Source organism: Amblyomma maculatum, chromosome 1 (genome assembly GCF_055883805.1).
Source record: "Amblyomma maculatum isolate TAMU_Amacu chromosome 1, ASM5588380v1, whole genome shotgun sequence".
In the NCBI taxonomy this organism is placed as follows: domain Eukaryota; kingdom Metazoa; phylum Arthropoda; class Arachnida; order Ixodida; family Ixodidae; genus Amblyomma; species Amblyomma maculatum.
This window is the reverse complement of record NC_139344.1, coordinates 103284905-103306398: the sequence shown is the minus strand read 5'-3', so window position 1 is coordinate 103306398 and position 21494 is coordinate 103284905. Positions and strand designations below refer to the sequence as shown.

Genomic DNA, 21494 nt, shown 5'->3' with positions numbered 1-21494 from the left:
CTCTGATGAGCAATTATCTTATAGCGTATTCGTGGTCGCAAATTTTCCCATGACCACGTTCACATTTATTATCGGCAGCAAAAGCTTGCGAGATGCGTGTTTTCAGAAAAAAAAAAATTGTAGCGCTGTTTTACTCAATAATAAGTCGCAGCCAATTTATTTGGCATCGTTGTCTTCAAGCGAGACATGCATGTTCTGTTCTGTGGATCATGTAGCAAGAGCAATTCTTAGAAACCTTCAATTTCGTTGACAATGCTCCTATCATTCAGACCACGGTGCAGGAATATGTATAGGCGATGAGACTGCACTGCGAGGCACTGGACGCAAGTGACCAGATAAAGTACCAGCCCCACTCCTCCGTACCGGGCCGCTGTTCGCGGCGTCAGCGTCGATGTAGCGGTGAATCATCGTCGGAAGAAAAAAAGAACAGCACATACATGAAAGGCTCCGTTGCGATAGCAATGAGCATGATATTGCGCGGCGCGTGTCTCTCGCGTTAGCCGCTCACGCGGCCTGAACTGTTTCTCTGTCATTGCCAGAAGCATCACCGTAGGTGCAGAACCGAAGTCCAGAATAATTTGTTGGCTCGTTAATGCTATTAATGCAATTTATTCCAAACAACGTAGAAAAGATAAGGTTGAAGCTGCACTTTATGTTGAAATGCGGTCTAGTGAGGAGCATATCACCCAAACATACTGTCACGGCTCCGGAAGGGGTGCGAGACGCCTTCTCGAACCGAGGCAAATGTAGTTGGAACTTTGACACCCAGCGTTAGCCGGTTAGGTTCAGCGTTGTGAATGAGAACAGAGCCACGAAGTCAATGATGGAAAAACAACTATATATTCTCAGTATTATACACAGGATTATACGACGCAAGCATTTACAGGCATTTAAAACAACACAGTTAAGGTAGCGTGCATGAAAAAACTAGCAATTACAAATACATCAGTTAAAATTCTCACTATCAAGATACATGCAAATTGAACACAGACGTTTAAAACAAGATAAGACGAGTGTAGAAAAAGTTCAGAAGAAATTAGGAAACGGGCATATTGTCCGACGAGCGCGGCGGCACTCCACTCACAAGACGACGCAGATGGGGAGCTCTCGAAGGCGATGGTCCTTCCGGAGCCCTGGGGCGAAGTCTTCGTGGTGCGATGCGGCGGCGGTTCGGGGAACACGGAGTGCTTGGAGGCGAGAGGCGCACTGCCGTTGGGTCCGAGTCGGCTTCTTTTCTAGCCTTCGGTTGACAATGCGTAAGACACGCCCACGCAGTAGTTCCCTCCCAAAGTCAGGGTCCGTAGAAACAAACACGCACAAGTGCACACGCAGGAAGGGGCACGTAGGCCCCGCAACTTCCACACTGCATGGCCTCCATGTTGCGGATGAAAAAACGTAAGTCACAACCAAAACAACCAAAAGAGGATGCACGTACGCCAACAACTTCGCCCCTGCTAGGGGTCACTTTGCAAAACAAGCTGGGAGGACGCCCCCGCTCGCGCACTGCGAGGGGATTTGTCTAACTGCACGGGAACTACCCCGCGACGAGAACGCGCAAGTACGTGTGCTCTTGACATTACCGACAAGGCAGAGGCACACAGAATACACTGAAATATCTCAATCAACTCTTCTGGAATACTACATATGGTTAATTGCCATATTATGAAATATAAATGCTGCCACTTTTGTGACACATACTGACACATGGTTACCATCGAATGCGATAGGAATACAGTTTTCTCACGTAGCGCAAATAGGGCAGAGAAAGCAATCCCGCGTTCGGTGAGGGGAATAAAATATAGAAAGCCTCAGGGCATTCTTAACCACTTCTTTCACGAAAGAAATGCGACAGCACCCCCTACCGCTTTTATATCACACAAAGCACTGACGGTCAATCGACTGAGTTACTTGTACGACAAACGGAACAAGTGCTGCTTTGATTTGAGACCGGGATCCTCAAAAAAACATTTTGCCTCAAGTACGCACTACCGCAATATTTGCACGAACCCCGACTGCACGATCCCCAAAATGCGTAACCTATACTGAGCCCGCCATGCTCCCTTTACACATCGGAGCAAGTTGACACGCTGCCAAGTTTACCGAGGGGGCCATCGCCGCCTGGGTTTCCCTTAACCATAGCCTTCCATATAGGAGGTTATGGTTCAGCGTAACAAGCCGTCGGTGCACAGCATCTTGACTTATGTTGACGGCGCAAATCTGAGGAACTACATATGTAAAGAAAAGTTAATGCACTAAAATACGTTTCAACAAACTAGGCACTGCGCATGGTCCGCACGCGTAATCACCAGCCTTCGTTGTTATTGTCGTAGTCACGAACAAAACGTCTCAGTGCGCCATTGCTATATGGTTATATGTGCATAATCATATTTTCTAATAACCTCTAGTTAATGGAATTCCTTACCCGCATATTATTAACTGATCCTATTAATTTTAAAAGGTCCTTACAAAGCTATTTGCTTGTGTTCATTAATTGACTTTTATGCTGTTTTGGCGCACCACAACATGTTATTTTTCATCACATCATTAATAGTTTTATGAAAATTGTTAACCATAATATTTACCTCGATTGTCTTGTAAAATTATTCTTGGTGTTCTTTTTTCATTGTTGGGAAATTGTCTTCCCCTCTGTAATGACTATATACCCTGACAGAAAGAGAGAGAGAAAGAAAGGAAGGAAATAATTGATACAGAGGAAGAGAGCGGGGGATAGGGTGTGGGCAATTCTGTAGAGGCTCCCGGAAACCAGGTAGAGAACCTTAAATGGAAGGAATAAAGAAACGAGCGAACTAGGGATCAAACCAGTGTGCATGGAGAGAGCGAACAGCTGAGCGGGCACACTGATGTGCAGACCAAATAGTCAAAGAAGAAACGAAACAAACAGTGGCTGCATGCTTTGTTGTCAACCTGCCGTCGCTTATTTGTACAGCAGGATCACATTACTCGCGAAACATGCTTCGCCTTGTACGCCTTTATTTCAGCATGCACGAAGCCACTCGTTCACAAAACTTTCGGTTAGTAATGGACCTATAACGAAAAGAACACGACAAAAATATTTTCCTTCAAAATTCGGCCATAGTTTCCAAGAAAATTACCCTAAAAAAGCGCGCATTCCTAATAGAAAAGCCTTGAAGCGGCTCTCCCTCTGTAGGGGGGGGGGGGGGGGGGGGGCACGACGCACCCTAGCCGTTTACATGTCTGTAAGTAGAAGCATACAAAAACGCACTCACCCCACTTAAACACAGGCATGGAAGATAGGGGCACGGGGGGGGGGGGGGGGGGGCTTTGCGTGAGTTACTTATTTCCCCTTCCGCTAGCGCTGCCGAGTCAAACCCCCCCGCCTGTGCTTTCTTTCCCCAAAGCAAACTAACTGAAGCGACATAGGCTACGGAGACGCCTTATATTGTAGGGCTCCTTAAATTACGACCACCTGGTATTCTTAACGTGCACTGGTACTACACAGTACACGGGAGCCTTGCAAACTCTGCTGAAGTTGAAAATTGCTATATAGGAAAGGAAAGGCGCTGTATATTTCACACGTTTCGCTGGACACCTGGAAACGAGGCGTATGAAGGGAAGAAGGTGGGAGTGAAAGAGAGAAAGAAGTACCGGTAGTGGAGGGCTACAGAATAATTTTCACTACCTAGGGACTTTTACGTGCGCTGACATCGCTGAGCCAGCTTTTCAATACTAAACAGCCAAGCAAAGCCATACCAAACAATGCTTTCGGACGTCTTAATCGGTTCAAGCGGAGTTCAAACCTGATTATTGTTTTCTGTGGCGGATATACAAGATATATATATCAATTAGATATACCGAACTGTGTTTTTTGAAAATAACAGCAATGCGTACTGCGAATTACAAAATGAAAAGCAAGGATCTTCGATGCATTTCAATAGCGGGCAGTAGTGAGTGCAATGCATAAATGCGTACTTATCTTGCACCGTTCAGAGTGGTTTCCGATATAACATAAAGCATTCTGTCGCGAGAAAACTTGGCTTATTTTTTTCGTTTCTAGGTAGTTCCACACTGACGATTACGGTGGTTTGTTTTCCAAATGGGTTAGAAGAATTTAGTTTCGATTAAAGCCCCTCGTTTCGATGCCTGGGCGCCGCCATCTTCATTTTATGGCGGCGCCCCGTATGAGCCAAAAAAAAAAAGAAAGTGAGCGCTGTTTTGCCGTCGCTGTCTGACGCCCGCCCGCCGCTGCCATGGCACGTACTGTAAGCTTCTCCGGTAGATATCGTCCATGTGCAGCTCGGATTTGGAGCCGCCGATAGAAATCACCAACCGTGAGAAGAGCTTACGTTCTTAAAATATGAAAACATGGCCTTGCCCTGGTTAAGTGTAGGTGTCCACCAGTCCGTGGTGTCGGACCCAAAAGTATGAGGTGCCTTCCTATCCCCCAAATTTAACTTAAAGAAAATTGTTTGTAGTGTAGTTTACTCGGATATCGCAAACCTGTTGCCGTGTTGGGCAATATAACGTACGCGTATTAACGGAGAATACTGTAACCAGGAACTAGATTGATGTGGTGTCTGCCTATAGTTGCACAAATGTTGTAAACTTGCCTAACAGAATTTCCACAGTTACCGGAACTGCGCTTCATTTGTTTCTCTCCCTTCTTATCAAAATATGTCCAGTCAGGTGTAATGGCCTCCGACATAAGAGACCACCTTCCATTCTTGATTGCTTTTTTGCCCCCATTTGAATAAACAAAAACATTTATTAAGTAACCCAATTATCGCTGTTAATAGGAAAAATGATTGACGGAACGATACATTGCTTTCGATGCATGGTCCCACAGGTGGACTGGACGCTTTTAATGAAGAGGAGCATAGTCGCGCTTACGATATAACCGAATAAAAACAATTTCTAAATACCTATTGTGTCTCCTTTCCTCTTGTCTGCCGATGTACTAGTTATAAAATGTCTAAAACGCCGTGGGTTACAAAATAGCTGTACAAAAAAAAAAATAAGGCACAAATATAGTTCCTGCGCGTATTTTTTGAAGGAAAAAGAAATCAATATGCTGAAGCTGTATAAAGTTGTAAATAATACGCTCAACACTGATATAATAAAAACCCCAAAAGAGGAATACTACTGAAAATAGTCGGCTAAAAAACATGCCCCTGATCAAATGTGGAGGTCATACAACAATTTATCGCCAAAATGAGCTCTACAAACTATAGCAGAACGGCGTTTCGTTCAGAGGCCGTCCCTTATCAGAGATATCTAGCGGATATTTCGTGGCAGCTATATAATGAAAATCATGTCGCTCAAACAAAATGCAGTGACCAAATGCCATATAATAAATGCAGCAGAAAACAGTCGATGTTTCTCTCCCCAGAAACGAGAGCGGAAATCTCTAAGTGTATACTAGTTTAAAAAGTAATTGTTCTGTTGGAGCTGATAACATCAAGGATGATGTAGTAAAAAGCTTTATCTGGCATTATAGCGTCTTTATTGTCACATATATGCAACTAAATGCTCAAAGAAGGAGGCTTCTAGACACATTGAAAATGGCAAGGGTTTGCGCGATACCAGGTAGCTATAATGATCTTAATAATTACCGCGCAACGTCTGCTTTGTAGGCCTTCTGAAAAATTGCTGAACAAGTCATCAATACCCGTCATACTTCATACTTCGTTAAGAACGGAGCAATTGCGAAAAAACAGCACGGGTTTAAGACAGGTAAATCCACGGAAAAATATTTACTTGACATGAAGGACAGAATAATCAACAGAAGAGAAAATGCTTTTTTTTTTTTTTTTTTTTTTTAACACTTGGGCTATTCCCATCACAGTGACTCTGTGGTTATGGCGCTCGAATGCTGAACCCGAGGACGCGGGATCGAATCCCGGCTACGGCGGTCGTTTTCTTGATGAATTGGAGAAAGCCAAGGCGTCCGGGTGCGGTGCGGTGTCTGACTAAATTAAATTCTTTGTTTCTGCGACCGAAAAAGGCCACAAGAGAAACTGCTAACTTAGGTTATAAATAAAGCAACTAACCTGTGATGGGAGAACTTGGGGCTATTAATCATATATCTGTTAAAGACTTCGGCTAGCGCTTCAGACGTATAACGCAATTGATTATGAACCTCAGTTTTTTGCAGCATCAGAAGTACCGCGAAACCTATATCACCTTCGGCATAATAATTGCATATGTTTGAAGCACCAAAAGCAAGAGCACACAGTAAGTTTAAAATCATCAGATACCAAATAAGTGCCTTTTTGAATGAAAACAGAAATATTCATGACCTCCTGTAAGAATAAAAAAAAAAAAAAGTCAAGAAATATGCAAAAAAAAAAAAAAAAAGTGACTGCAGTGTTGACTGCAAGGTTTCATGGTACATCGTGTGATATACTGTAATTTCTGATATTGAACGAGTGCTATGTAAATAAGACCTCTTATTTTCTTTGATAGCCCCTTTTTGCTACCGCTTTCATCTCCATTACAAATCTGAAGCTAGTGTAACATGTACTACTGTATAATTTTATTTTGTTCGTATGCATTCATTTTGAGTTTTGTTTCAGCACTTATGCTGTGTGATGAGTTTACATTCTGCATGCAAAACATTTAATATTCGAGTATTGTTCTCCTGAATAGATTTTTTTTTCCACAGCTGTTCGCATATTTTATCAGTATTCTTTTTTATATATGACAGAAAGTGTCAAGGTTAGTGCTGCACTTGGTATATTTGTTTCTTTTGTATGTATGCGATATGCTTACTCTAGGGAGGAAGGCCCTTGTCAGGTGTCATGTCTTTTGGCCTCCTTCCTAAAACGTATGCGAACACACTTCGAATAGGTATAAGTTCCAAAAAAAAAAAAAAAAAGGAATAATCAGTTAAAATATTGAGCACTCAAGGTATTAATAACTAGGTGACGCTTTTCACTACCTCGCTAAAACGGGACGCTAATATTAATCTACAGGCTACGTTCTTGGCGTGTATGGGGTATGACGACAATGGTCCATCAAAAGCGCCGTCAAGGAAATAGATTGTCGGTACGTACTGGCTTATTCCAGTTCAGTACCTCGGACTTTTAATTCACAGTGAGGAGAGGTTAGAGCCCACAGGGGTTTTGTAATTATTGGGTTATTAAAACTAATGGGTGCGGTGAAAAGCTTTCACTTGGCTTCCTTTCAAGTACTGACGACGTGCAGCAGGGAAAACGCGACGTCCAAGCAACCGGGCCAGAACGGCACCCATGGCGAAACTTTCGCGTCCCAAAGACAATCTTGACAGCACTTCGCCGTGATCATTTTGCGCCGGGAGCGACCAGATCATTGGCCAGGCGCAGACAAACGCAGCATAAAAAAAAAAAAAAGGGGGGGGGGGGGGGGAGGAAAACATCCGGCAGCTGAAAAAGGAGCGGAGCTGCGGCGCCGGCTGCTTCGTCATCATGTATAAAAACTTGCTTTTTCATGGCTCCGGCCTGTGCACGTTCATGCCGCGTGAGCAGTCGAGCGGAAACAAAAGTGGTAGCTGAGAAAATGAACCAATCATCGCTAACTCGAAATTTTGAAAATATTCTGCTAGCAACTGCGCGTGCGCACCTGTCAAGTTTCGTGACGAAGCGGCTCAGGAGCAGCTATATATTGTCCTCCTCGCTGATGTTTCGCGACGCGCCAGATTCATATTAGCCATATTGGCCACTGTGCTCGTTGTGACTTTCCGACTTTTGCGCTGATTGCCGCCATCTTCGCCATCCCGACGGACGGCTGGAAAGCCGGTTAGACTCTGAACCGACTGAGAAGCGGGAACTGAATGATCTTCGAACCATGCCCTTCGGCGTCGAAGGTGAGTGTGGGGATAAGCCTCGCGGCGAGGGCGGTTTGTGTCTGTGAAACCATGCATGCTCTACTGTAGCTGCTCACATTAGATTTATCGCTTTTTTGCCATCAGAACTCTAACGTGATGTTGGCACGGCGGTTGTATAATGGTTTCATGGACAGTCGCCATCGGGTCTTTCTTCCGCGACGGAAGCGCGGCGGGAAATAGGCCTCAGAGCGCTCGCAGATTCCAATCACACTAGGCAAGGCAGGTGCAGGATTTGAGTTAGCGATGAATTACCGTGACTTGACTCGTATTCCTCGCTGCCTCATAGAAGTTTAGCTAAGCTATCCAGCTGCCGTTTGCGTCACGGAATATGGTGATATAGTTCCCGTTGATGGCAGGTTGATTGATGAAGAAAACTTGCCCTCTGCAAATCATGAGCAATTTACTGCTTACATTGTTGCAATTTTTGAGAAAAATACTCTAGATTTGGCTTATTGTAGGAAAACAAGGCAAGCAATCACCAGTCTTTTTACTTTGCTGGCGTTGTTTTGCACAAATTTTTCGCTGTAAGGAGCTCCCGGGCCTGATATTTTCATTGTGTCACACTTAGCCACTGAAATTTTTTCTGTTGGTTTTTTTAAGGTGTGCGCCTGTCTGATAGATATACGGGTGTACAACGAGTAAATTCAGTGTCACTGTTGTGACATGCTATTACACTGAAGAAAATTGCCATCTGAAATGTACTTTTTGCGAGCTACGAACGTACTACACATGCATTTTTCCTCGGCCACGTTTATTTTAGTAAAACAAAGCTGCGGTGCCGGTTTTCAACGACTGGCGCACTGCAGGGCACAACGAAATCTCGGACGATAATAGATACCATGCTAGCACCTTCCAAGCCCTCGCAGATACAGTGGTGCTCCGGCATGCTTTAAAAAGGAGACTGTCACCCGTTAATAATTATGAGGTATTATTAACGATACGCCCTTAATGGGCGCACACTCCCAGGCACCCTTAGAGTGAGTGGGGATAGCTGTTCCAGACGCTAAGGAGATGCCCTCGACCTGCGTGGCAAGCTCAGCCGGAATTCAGCTACCTAGTAGTGACAGAAGGGGGTGGCCGTTTGGTGCCCAGCTGTCGCCGGTTCAAACCAGAGTAAGGATCGGAGTCAGAAGTAACAAACAAAACACAATTTATGCACAGCAAGAGACGATACAAAGGAATACACAAGGTCACTTGAAATACAACAGACGAGAGGTTCACAGAATACGAACGCTAAGCATGCAACTACAGAATGATTCAATAACACAGGCTTTACAACAAATCAAACACGAGAGAGTTACATAAACAAACACCAAATTGTTCACCGGGCACTGTTGCAGTCCGACGCCTCAAGAGTCACGATGTGGCCGCCATACGAGACGAGCGCCGCTCTCTTGAAAGTCCGTGGGCTTGCCAGCAGCGGGTGATCCCCGGGAGTCCAGCCGAAGCACAGGCCAACACGTCGCAAAACACTGACGAACTGACTGACTGACTCATCAAGCGGCGCGGTCTCTTTAAATAGGGCGCGCCGCGTCTGTTTGTTAGCACGCGTCAAAGCTAGCGCGCACACACACTTAGTTTCGCTGGTTATAGCGCTCTCTCTTCCTCCCGTCGAGCCGCGCGTCGCCATTGGCCAGTCCCCATAGAACATGCTGGAACTTTCTGGCTGATTCCAGTCCGATGAACCACCGTCCTCCCCGGGCAATGGGAAAGAGGGTGACGGCAACGCGTACAAAGCTACGCGCTCTCCCGCGCGGGGAAGGGGGCTTTTCTCTACATTAAAACCCCTTGATACTTTGAAAGTTACGCCAACGATTGAACTTTGCCGCCGCCGCGCTACCTCCTCGCCTCCTCCTCGCCCCTTGCGCGCCCCTTCGCTGAAGGCCGGCTCTCCGCCCGATTTCCTGAGCGACGATTGGTCTCCCTGCCGTTGCCCTTGGAAACCGACGCGCGTCCGGCGTTTTCCTTGTGTTTTCTTTTTCCTTCGCGCCATTTTTCCCCCAGTCTCGGCGAGCGAATATTGCGCGCTGTGCTTTTATTGCAGCGTGCAAGCTCTATGCCGTGCTGTTGCGCGTACAACTGCAGCAAGCGACCTGAAGATGGTTATGCGGTATTCATGATATCTCAAGGCAAGCGTGACGGCTCGCGCACGAGTCAATGGATTCACAAGATTAGTCGAAAGACGTTTATTCCTAGAAACAACAGAGTTGTTTGCGACGTCGAGTGCCTTTCTCACTCCCCGTAATAACGCGTCACCTGACGCTGCGTTTTTTATTCCTGCTTGCTGCTCAATATTTTTGCGGCGGCAGCATGTTCATTGTATAAAAATAAGGTTGTCCTCTGCAGCATGCTGAATATTCTGCGAGGCTCCAAGGCTCCATCATTTAACACGCTTCGACTTCTGTACAGTGAGAAACAGGGCGCTATAATCTGCTTTTTGCTGTCAGAAATAACTGGAAAATTACAGTCTCTCGATTGCATTTGTCGCGATTATGCTAGGATCCCTGGCCTCCTTCACTAAAAATCAAAATTCGGGCTTGTAGAGGAGCTAGCCTCTCCAGCTTTTACTTGTAGTGTGCGTCGGTTACTCGGGAGCATTGAATGCTGGCCCTGAAAAACTGTTTGGCAAGTAAACCCGAGGTATTGCGGGTAATCTGCACTAGTTAGGTCGTATGGCATTTTTTTTTTTTTTTTTCAATTCTTGAATGTGTCTTGCCATGCTTCGACGCACGCGTGGGTTAAAAAATATGCGTTCGTTTTATCAGGGATACGGCCAATGTGCAGGAGGTGTTCATATGATCACACACTTCTCTTTGACCATGACTACTAGGCGTTGGCAGGTTACCTTCGCTTTGAAAGCTGGAGCTCTAAAAGCGCGATTCCGCGTATTCATTTACTGCGAGAAAAGTTTTCCCATCGATGTCAAATCAGCCGGAATCATTGCATCAATTTTCTGTATTTACGAAACTTAAACAATCAATGATGATTATAGTTATTATGTAAAAATAGGGGAACATTTTGCGAGCAACAATTCTTAACACTGTAACATATTACTCATTTCAATTGTATGCAAGATTTTTTTTTTTCACCTAGCCTAAGTAATTATCTCATCGCTCTATGTTCTAGCTACATTTCACTGAAGACCAGTTTGAGCCGCCAATATTACACGAACTCGAAAAAAAAAAAAAACAGACCAAACGCAGTTCCATCAATTTTCTCTCACCGACCTGTCCTGAAGTAAAGGAAGCCTCCTCGACAGAGACATGAACCTCGCGCTGATAGTAGTCAGTTATTTCTGTGGCTTGCTCTTTTCCCACCTCCATTTATGAGAAAACAAGAAAGTATACGAATTAAAAGTCAATGTATAGTTGTCTCGTCAGATATTATGAGATAATAGAGATATGACTGACAACGTAAGTCAATGAAAATTGAAGTATATCAATGGGTCATGGGACGGCATCAGATTAAATAGTGATGGTTATGAATAGTGATAGGTAATGATGGTGACTGTTACGGATAATAATAGTAAATTATAGTAATAGGCCCGGATAGTGAGGTGATAGTGTTCGTTGCGGATAGTGACAGTTACAATAGGTCTCTGGCATTAGTAGATATAGTGATAGATAGGATAGCGATAGTTAATGAATTGGCAGTTATATGCTTTCTCATTTCCGCACGTTGAAGACCTATGTGCACCTTGTAATTTTTTTATTTGATTGTTGCGTTCAATGAAATCAAGCTCTTTTACACAGCGCATGAGACCACAGCATGCTTGCCCCAGAACTTCAGTGTATCGGCAATAGGGCCCACCACTTCTCCCAGTGTACCCTGCTGTCTTTTAACCACACGCGAAGTCAGTGAGTGGCCGCGTACTCATAAAATTATTTAATCCCTCCATCAGCATCATATCAAGACTGCCGTGGCTAACCTGTTCCTTGCCTCGAAGCAGCAAGGAACAGCTCAAAATTTCGTTTTATACGAAATTAACTAATGAACGCAGATTATCGCGGATCGCTAACTAGCACAGTGCCATTACACTTGGCCTAAGCTTTCCAACGGTATACGGTTCGGTGTTGCAGCTAAAATTTAGATTTTAATTGCAATTTACTAACTATCAATTAATTTGGCCCAGTAATTGATTGAAATACATGTACAATTAACCAATAATCCAATCTCATGGTTGATCATGTGACATATACTATGCTTAGAGAGATAGCTTGACAGTAGCGAAATAGACTAAGTCCTGCTTTAACCTTCTCTAATCTTGAAGCTCAAAGCACCAGCCTGGATCGTTTTCTGAAGTTTTACCGCGGTGACAGATTTCACGCTCTAAAAAAAACAAACATAAAGTCAGAGGCAGTACTAGATTAAGTGCACAAAGTAAAACCTTATCATGAGACTTAAAAAGTGTCTGTAGCACAGAACTCGCCTGAAAGCTTTGTTTATCAGTATTCCCCATTCAAACAGTTCTAAGAAGAAAGCAATCAATTCATGAACTTTACGATAGGCATTCTCAATGCTTTTCTCGCAATTTTTCAAAAATTTTGTGCACTCCTGGAGCGCAGACCTGGCCCGAAAGCTCGCGCTTCACTCACTGCTGCGGCCGGCCGGCGGGCGTCAGGGGGAAAAAGCGTGTCGTGCGCAGCGCTCGCCGCCGCCGCTCGAGGAGAATCGAGGAGGAAAGCGCGGCGCGGAGGAGAGTGTCGCTACTTTCAAATTATCAAGGGATTTTACTCTACATGCTTTCCACGCGACGCCGCGCGAGCCTCGCGCCGTGCCGACTTGATGAAAATGGGCGCCGATTTCGTGACAGAGACACAGCCTGGTTCGCCACGTAGTCCATGCCTCGATCGCAGATTAAGCTGATCAAATATATCATAGACCAGACATGCTTTAAAAAGGAGACACAGCCGGGTTCGCCACGCAGTCCGTGACTCGATCCAAGATTAAGCTGATTAAATATATTATAGACAGCACTTTTTTTCTCATTATGACTGCAGATCAACTCTGGCTACACAACGCCGGCAGCTGTACTACGAGATATTGCCCCAAAATGGGTTCCCACCGATACAGTACGGGAACTCATAAGAAAGCTGACTGGGCATGTGTAGCCCGCCGAGTGGAGTGGAGGCGAAGGATTTTTGCACCTAATGTCAGCGATACGTTAGTGTGACCGAAGAAAAAGTATTCGAATGAAGCACATGGGAAATATTAATGTATGTGGTGTTCATTAATGATAAATTAGTAATGTAATGATTGATAAAAATCCCTCTGTTTTTAGCTGTATGACAACAAAATTACGCACTCGCAAAAATTTACCGCCTTCTGCATCAATAGTTTTCATTGAAATGCAAGCTACGAATATTATATACTGGCCGCGAAGATATGGCAAATAAGTCGGCGTGGGCGCGGCTTTGTTCGGGAAAGGAATTTTAAGGGAACGATTTCTTTAGCACTCTAAATATCGAGCAGTCTCATAGTTATGCAAATAAAAATTGTAGGCTTATTATGAAAACCGGGACCATGCAGATGTATATCCGTTCTTAAAAGAAGTGTATTCTTTACGTATTATTGCGACTATCAGATCTGTTTATCCTCGAAGTAAACGCGGTCAAGCAAGGAGCTAGGGAAAGGAGAGACTTCAGCTTGTATGAACTCTGGTGCTTCTCAGAAAAAGTGGCTTTGCACGGAAGAAAGCTGCAAAGTGGCGAGAGGAAAGCACTCGAACAACTTGAAGACTCGTTCGTAGGGCACCAAATGACCTGTGAATCTGCATCTGGTCGGCAAAGTGTTCAGGCTGGCTCATGCTTCAGTAGCTCTCGGATTCTGAAAGCAGCGACAGTATAGAATTTTCGGGCGGTTGATTTAAGTTGTATGGACGTCGGCGAGCCGTTCGTTTTATTTTGACACGGCGCCTACCGTCACCTATGTTTGAGACGTCGTGCGACAAAGAATCTCAAGTGCCGGAGATCGATTGGCCATTATACAGCACAGCATACTCAGTGAAGACAATTATTGTCTTCATTGTAGCGTGGGATGATAGCCTGCTCAAATTTCTGTCGTAAGAGACTTTATAAATGTCCATTTTAGGGGGTATGGTGTATTCGCAGAATGGGAAGTCGTCCTTGAAATAATATCGCCACGGAAGAGGATAGGCGGTTACACCCAATGACCCAGCATCAGCGGCGCGTCCGGCGTAGATCGCTCAGCCAATACGCGCTTTGAGGCAGGACTGCGAGCGCATTGACTGCGCGTGATGGGTACCGACGCGGTGGCTATCAGCGAAACGAAATTGACAGCGAACCGCCGTGCATCCGTCATGGCTCAGGGACGAAATCTCTGGGTGGAGTGATCTACGTCACAGGCGCTGGGCTAGCTTGTTAAACTGCCTACCAGTGTGACATTTGAGGGCCCTAATGTAACGCTCTCTACAGTTTTTCTTTAAGAAAACATTTCCTCACGGATATACTATATTTGGAGTATGAGTTCCAATTCTGCAAATACAACTTATATACCACCTAAAATTAAAATTAAAAAGTTAATGACGTATTTAGTTAATCAGTGAACCAACTGAAGATTTCTGAGTTTTATCTGCTGGCCGTAGCCCCAATATAGCCCCAGCGATTAAATGCAAACCTAAAAAACGCTCCCGCATGTGTGTGTGTGTGTGTGTGTGTGTGTGTGTGTGTGTGTGTGTGTGTGTGTGTGTGTGTGTGTGTGTGTGTGTGTGTGTGTGTGTGTGTGTGTGTGTGTGTGTGTGTGTGTGTGTGTGTGTGTGTGTGTCATCTTTGCCAAAAGTAACCAGGCTGCGTGTTTTGCTCCTCACTTGTATTATAAAGCCAATAAGGATTCTCAGATGATCACAACTAGTTAAGAAGTGAGGACGGGCGCTCGCCTTTACATTGCAAGAAGTGGTATGAATTCGCTACCACATGACTTAGAAGCGGATCCAGCAGCCTGGTTGCTTTTGGCAAAGGCGGTATGTATGTATGTATGTATGTATGTATGTATGTATGTATGTATGTATGTATGTATGTATGTATGTATGTATGTATGTATGTATGTATGTATGTATGTATGTATGTATGTATGTATGTATGTATGTATGTATGTATGTATGTATGTATGTATGTATGTATGTATGTATGTATGTATGTATGTATGTATTAACCGACTATAATACATGAGAAAATCACTGCTTGCATGATTTTGCTTTGCGGTGTAGCACTCATTAGAGACTGGTACACAGTTGGGCAAGAGCTCAACACCTTTAGTTGGTTTGGTTTTTGGAGAAGGAAAAGCCTATCTCAGTTTTCGGTGGAAACTTAATTGACGCACGCAATTGGAGGCTGGTTCGAATCACTGTCACGAACAATAGCCTTCAAATGGGAAGCGCTCTTTGTGCAGTGTTCAGGTGGTGCACTGAGAAGCGTTCTTATATATACAGTGTTCTGCAACTTTATCGTGACCATTTTGAAAAATTCTCCCGCCTTAACCGAAGACCCGTTTGCGCTGAAACTGCGCAGAAAGTTTGCGCGTTGTTGTCTCTTTCTTTACGAGGTAAGTTCGACCATGGTGCTTACTTGGTTTGCCGCGCATGATGAAAAACCAGAACCGTCTGCGACGAGGCTGAAGAGTAAAAGATGCAAACTCCAGTTTTCCACCTGAAGGCAGTGGTGGCGCCATCTAGCATCATTAAAGGAACGTGCTGTGCTTGCCTCGGCGCTTCTCAACTGCAGCGCTTTCCTCCAGCGACGCCAGATATCGCCACAGCTGCGTTTTGCTGGAAACTGCGCTAGCGTTTTTGTTCATCAGTCTCGTCGCAGACGGCTCTGGTTTCTCATCATGCGCGGCCAAACCAAGTAAGCACCATGGTCAAACTTACCTCGTAAAGAAGAGGACAACAACGTGCAAGCTTCGTGCGCAGTTTCAGCGCAAATTTGCGCTTAATATACATTAATATACGGAGCGAGTGCGTTTTGGTGTGCGTGTCACTAAAGTTCACACTGCGCGAATGACTCTCGTTGAAAGAGACAAATGTGGTTTGTCCAACAGGGGTATTACATTTATATCGTTGCAGCACATGGAAAAAAGCTGTGGAATGGGAAGGGGAAAGGTTTGTAAATGTATTTTTTCATGCACAGAGAAACGATGTACTAAATAGCGTCCTATCGTGCATATAATATGCCTAGCTCAGCGCACGCTCATCAGCCTTATTCTTTTCCTCCATTAGAGCACTATACCTCCATTCCTTATTCATGGCTTCCGAGATTGCCTGACCATTGTTGAACCGCGTTATCCCATCTCAGAGGCCGCACTCTTTCAGTAGGTTGTACAGTTAGTGCCCAGATGGCGCTATGAGTGCGGTGCATAATTATTCTCGCAGTTCGTCGACGTTTCCCTTTCCCGTGTTTTGTACCTGGAGGCATTGCCTGCAGGAGAAGCGGCAGTGAACTGTGTTTTTGGTGGACGTTTACCTTGCCACTTGCGAGTGGACGCGATTCTGTCCTGTATTACCTGTGGACGACATTTTGGTCCGTGTGTTCCGCCATGTGAGCGACGACTCTGCTTCTCTTCGTGAGCGCAAGATGAGTGGAGCCGATGTTGGTTACTCTTCTTCGGAGGACGATCGCAGAAGCAGTAAGGATAACCGCAAGGATGTGCTCTTCAGAAAAGTTCGGGTGAGTGTAGATGTTGGGAGAAGGCCGGTGCTAGCCGACTGCGGCGGTTTGAAAACGGCGACCGTTCTGCTTGCATCCGCGCACAGGCAGATGCGATTCGTAACTAGTGCTGTCTCCTGCCGATGTGTGTCGTGGAACATTGCACTCAGAACAGCTGTGCTGCGGCAAAAGCTGTATATTGGCCCCGTGAATATGCCTTTGCAAACAAGCGTATGTAACCATGGCGACAGGTACTAACCGATCAGTGTGCAGCAACAAGTGGTTGTTCGGGTTCGACATCATTCAGCGTTGTTTCTGACCTTTTACGTTGATCAGATGTTGAGTCTGCGACAACTATAGCTGCTTCGTGCGCTTAATTTGCATTTGCAATTTTGTGCTTCCAAAGAAACCCTTGCTTACCTACAGCACTTATTCTTCAACGGCAGCAGTCGTTTGCGTCAATGATTCCGCTATTCTTTACCAAATCTAATTTCGTAGTCAACCTTTGACTCTATATTTTTGAGGGGTTTGAATGCTGTTTTTCAACGATAAACGTACATGTTGAATCCCTGTGTTTAGGACATGCATGCTCACGCATGCAATTCAGCATAGTTTAAAAACGTATCGCGTGCCGATTTCATCCGATTTCCGATTTCATTTCAGGTCTGATACTACGTCGTATTTGTGGTGCATATTTATAAGTAATGCCGGTACTTAAAAGTAGTGAAAAAAAGTGTGCTATGAATACATTTGTGACATGGCATTTGTCGCTGTCGTGCGTGCGTCAAAGCTGTGTTGGCGCCATCGGCGACACCTGGTTTAGCGGACACGAATTAGCATCGAATCGCTGTGGTGCTGGTGGTGTCCATAGTGGTGGTAGTGGTGGTAACGTTTCAAATGGTGCGACCGCAATCTTGAGCGGCTTTTACGGAACCTCTACTTCCAGCCAAAAAACATCGAACGCCGTGGCGACGTTCCTTTTGCATTGTGCACATCGCCGTAGGTTGGACATCCCTTCGCAACGCGCTGCTAGCTGCAAGCGTGCCGCCTGTTGTGCCGCCGGCCCAGCAACCTTGCACGGATGGTCGGATTGGGGAGTGCTTTCCGGTGGCCCGCCTGCTGTACTTCCTCAAGCGCTGTGTTGTTTTTCGGTGTGCATCGAACCACTGCTGTTCAAACAGTCGGGCTGATTACCGCGGCCTTGGATTTTTGCGTGCCTTCGCGAGGTTTACGTAAATGGGAATCCTCCATGCCATCGCGGCTTTCTGCGGCGCAATAATTAGATCGACTTGCACTGCCCGCAGTTTGTGTTTGCAGCTGCGTTGCCAGCCGGCTCATTCAAGGTCCGCCCACGCAGCCATCTGCGATTTACGTTTTATCTCTTGCTCTATTCTGTGCGCCGATATACCCTGGCTGAAGTGCTCGCATCAGGATTGCGCCGTATCCGATGGCAACAGTAGGAAATGCCAAATGGAGTGCAAATTGTTGAAACATTTGTTTTCCTTCACCGTGGGTGTGACGAACCCCTTGGACTCTCAAAGCAACTGCACTAATGGGCGGTAATGACGTACGTCGAGTCGCCTTCCTGGCCTTCTTCTTAGCCCCTCTTGTGGACTGCTTGCTGCTCCTCTGCGCGTGCGTTTTCATAGTTTGCTCCATTCGAGCGGCTTTATTTGCGATTTTGTCTGAACGCAGAGTCAGTCATGCTGTCAAGAAGTAATCGTCTGGACATCGTAGAAGTCATTCGTTCCGAATGCTCGTACACGCGCATGGCATCGCGTGCGGCTTGTGACGATTTTTACTCCACTAGATTTTAATAAAGCTGTTATATAAAATTGGTTTCCTTTGGGAAGGAATAGTGACGTCCTTCCAAGCAGCAACCCTAGTGCCAGGATTAAACGTACGATCAAATAGCGAGCAAAAAAGCATGCGTGACACACACGAAGCCGTGCGAACATGACTGGCAACGGCCTCCCCCCGCCGCGGTTGCTCAGGGTGCTCGACTACTGCAGACTGAGGACTCCGATCTTAACCCGGTCGCTGCGGCCGTTTTTCGGTGGAGGTGAAACTCACGGCGCCCGTGTACTGTGCGACGTCAGCGCACGTTAAACAACCCCAGGCGATCGAAATTAACCTCCACTATGTGGCGTCTTTCATACTCTGAATCACTTTGGGACGTTAAACTCCGTAAATCAGCCAAAAGGTACAGCCAACAGGTACAGTCTCGCAAAAGTTTATGTACATTTTAATGTACATAAACTGGGTACATAAACATACGCTAAGCATACGTCCTTAGCGTTTATACATCCCGTATATGTTTGGTTTGTGGGGTTTAACGTCCCAAAGCGACTGAGGCTATGAGAGACGCCGTAGTGGAAGGCTGCGGAGTAATTTCGACCACCTGGGGATCGAGCTGACATCGCAGAGCACAGGGACGCCTCTTCGTTCCGCCTCCATCGAAACGCGGCCGCCGCAGTCGGGATTCGATCACGCATCCTTGGGCATAGAAGTCGGCGGGCTAGAACAAAAAGCGCCGCTGCAGCTGCACACATACAGTGCTCAAACTGTGCCTCAGCAATTATCCCATGCGCGAGTCGTCCATAGCTACGGCCCATGACCCTGGTTAGTGGACTACTAAATCTGTTCTGACTACCACTGGCTTTCTGTGCGCTGTGTCACCGGTGTTTGCTTGTAATATGCTGCGACCATGGGATGTAGGAATGAGCATTGTTTCTTTTAGTAAATTCCAGCAAAACTTTCCGCGTCACCATTTTTTCCCAAGTTCGACAGAGCCGCGTTAGATATCTGCAGCCACGTAAAAACAAAACGAAAAAAGCTGTGGACAAAATATCTTCGGTTCTTCACCGTCCCTTGAAGCCCTGTTTTCCGATCGCGAACTTTTCGATCAACACCTTGAATCGCAGTTCTTACAGCGGCTTCTGATCTATAGTTCTGAACCGAAGTCAAACAGATCTTTCAGTGCGCTGCATGAGATGGCGTAGACAAAACTGCCTAGTTCACCACACGTACACTCTGTGCGCCTTGCCGTCTTGGCAGCACACACAAGTGGTCTTCGTTGTATCGCAGTGCTATAGCCCAGGCTGTTATTTCGTTTCGTAGCTTCTTTTTGCAAGCGTGCCCAGTTCTGTCGTTAGTGGGCCTACCCTTGGACCCTGAGTCGATCGTCTTTTAGGGTACCGTCTTCCGGTTTCCCGCTAACGCCTCACGTGTCCGTGGGCGGTTTTGTGCGCCCTTTGGCCTCCGAACGTACCGCGAAAAGCCTAGGGGAACAACCGGCGTCCATTGCTAGTTGGCGTCCGATTGCCTGACGCCCTCACATTCGCGGCCCCACTGTACGCTGTTTGGCTCCCGGACCTCACTTGGGGCGCCACGACGCCAGGCGACGTGTGGTGCTGAAGCGCTGCAACGGCTCCGGATCAATGCTTCCTCGCCACGAATGACACGGCGATAGGGAGTGCTCAAGGTGAGTGATGTACAACGCACGTGTAATTGTGGAGCCTGTGACGCAGGTGTTCAGTGCCACAATCTACATCGCTTGCGTATCAATCACACGATCAATCACGCGACTGGGTTTGGCCGAGTCACTGCGATGCCTCCTCGCTGCTCCGGAAGCGTGCGATTGAAATCGCGCGATGTCTGCGACTCGCAGGCGTGAATGTGGTCGGAGCTGGTCGCCAGAATAGAAACGAGCGACCTATAAACCCCTACAGAGCAAATCTGTCTTGGCCGACCAGCGGAAGATGCAAAGTGGACGGCGGATGTAATGCTAAACCGATACCTGAAGAGGGCGTGGTACTGTACAACTTACGTTCACGTGCTGCTGACACACTCGAAAGTTACTGTGGAGTAGATTATTAGCTGCTGCACAAGCAGCACATACGCACAAGCTAAGCGCTGTTTTTGCAGGTTTTCTACGTACGCGAATACGTGCATATATGTGCATACCTCTTCGTCATAGAAGATGTGTGCTGCATCGGCGTTGTAGCCGGCAATCCTCGTTGGCTTCAGTGAAACGTTGCTTGAAAAATACTTCGTAAATATTAACCTTATCGTCGCTGATGCTGTCTGAATACTCATTCAGATCCCGATGAACTGTTATCAGACATAGCGAGCGTTGATCCGATTGCTGGCGACGCCATACGATCTCCAATATCCACTGTGCTCCGCTGCGAAAGGAACTGCTCGTGTATTGCGCGCAACATACCTCGGACGCTGCTTGCTGCAGCACTGCGAAAGGCAGAGGCGCCCTGGCCTAATCATCATGCTCACTATAATAGGCAATTGTGCTCCTAAGCGCCTCTCGCAGAGGGGCTACCGGCAGAGGTGATTTAGAGGCAATGATTGCTCGTTCGTAACATGACAGCACACTTAAAGTAATGTAAGGTGTAGAGTTTGTACAAACATTACGCATAGTCATGATTCAACCGTAGTTATCACTTAAGACTTGCAGTTATTACGCAATTTGGCATGATTCAGCACTTTACAACGGTGTAAGCTGATTTCTCATGAACTTCGTTTAGGAAGGCAACTGTAGCGGCGAATACTCTCTGAGTGCTCGCAAGCCATGCACCTATCCGCCGGAATCAGTCATATCAGTCGATTGTTTTGTTTCACTGGGAAAAGCATGGTGAATGCCTTAATGGTTCCCTACCTTCGGAGGCTCTGCTGCATACGCATGCGTCTGACCGAGTGAAGCGTGTGCAGCAGAATGTGCAAAAAAAAAAAAAAAAATTGTGTCCGCATTTTAACGAGACTGCGTCAAGACTCCTCCTATTCAGCGAAAAGTCTGATCCGTTTTCGACGCAGCATGGTCGCTTGCGACCGTATACTCATAAATAAATGTTAGATAATAGAGGCAAAATTAAGGGGATTGAAGATATGCCGTATGCAGTTGTAAGTCAGGCACCCAAGTAGCTATAGGCTAGACATGGTTGGTGAGTTCCTTTTTCTTTTTTTTTTTTTTTTTCCAT

The 21494-nt window shown here is 46.0% G+C and overlaps 1 protein-coding gene across 2 annotated transcripts in view; it reads left to right on the top strand.

The window, feature by feature from the left end:
• The first annotated feature begins 7653 nt into the window (after positions 1 to 7653).
• The window catches only part of Rhp (GTP-Rho-binding protein rhophilin), a 176732-nt gene continuing 162891 nt past the window's right edge, over positions 7654 to 21494 (top strand). The window contains exon 1 of one of the 2 annotated variants that reach the window (XM_084588703.1): positions 7654 to 7822. In XM_084588703.1, the coding sequence (XP_084444829.1) occupies positions 7790 to 7822 (33 nt within the window). In that variant the 5' untranslated portion in view covers positions 7654 to 7789. Of the gene's footprint in view, positions 7823 to 16260; positions 16525 to 21494 lie in introns of those variants that run through there. The other variant, XM_084588699.1, reaches the window with a different exon arrangement.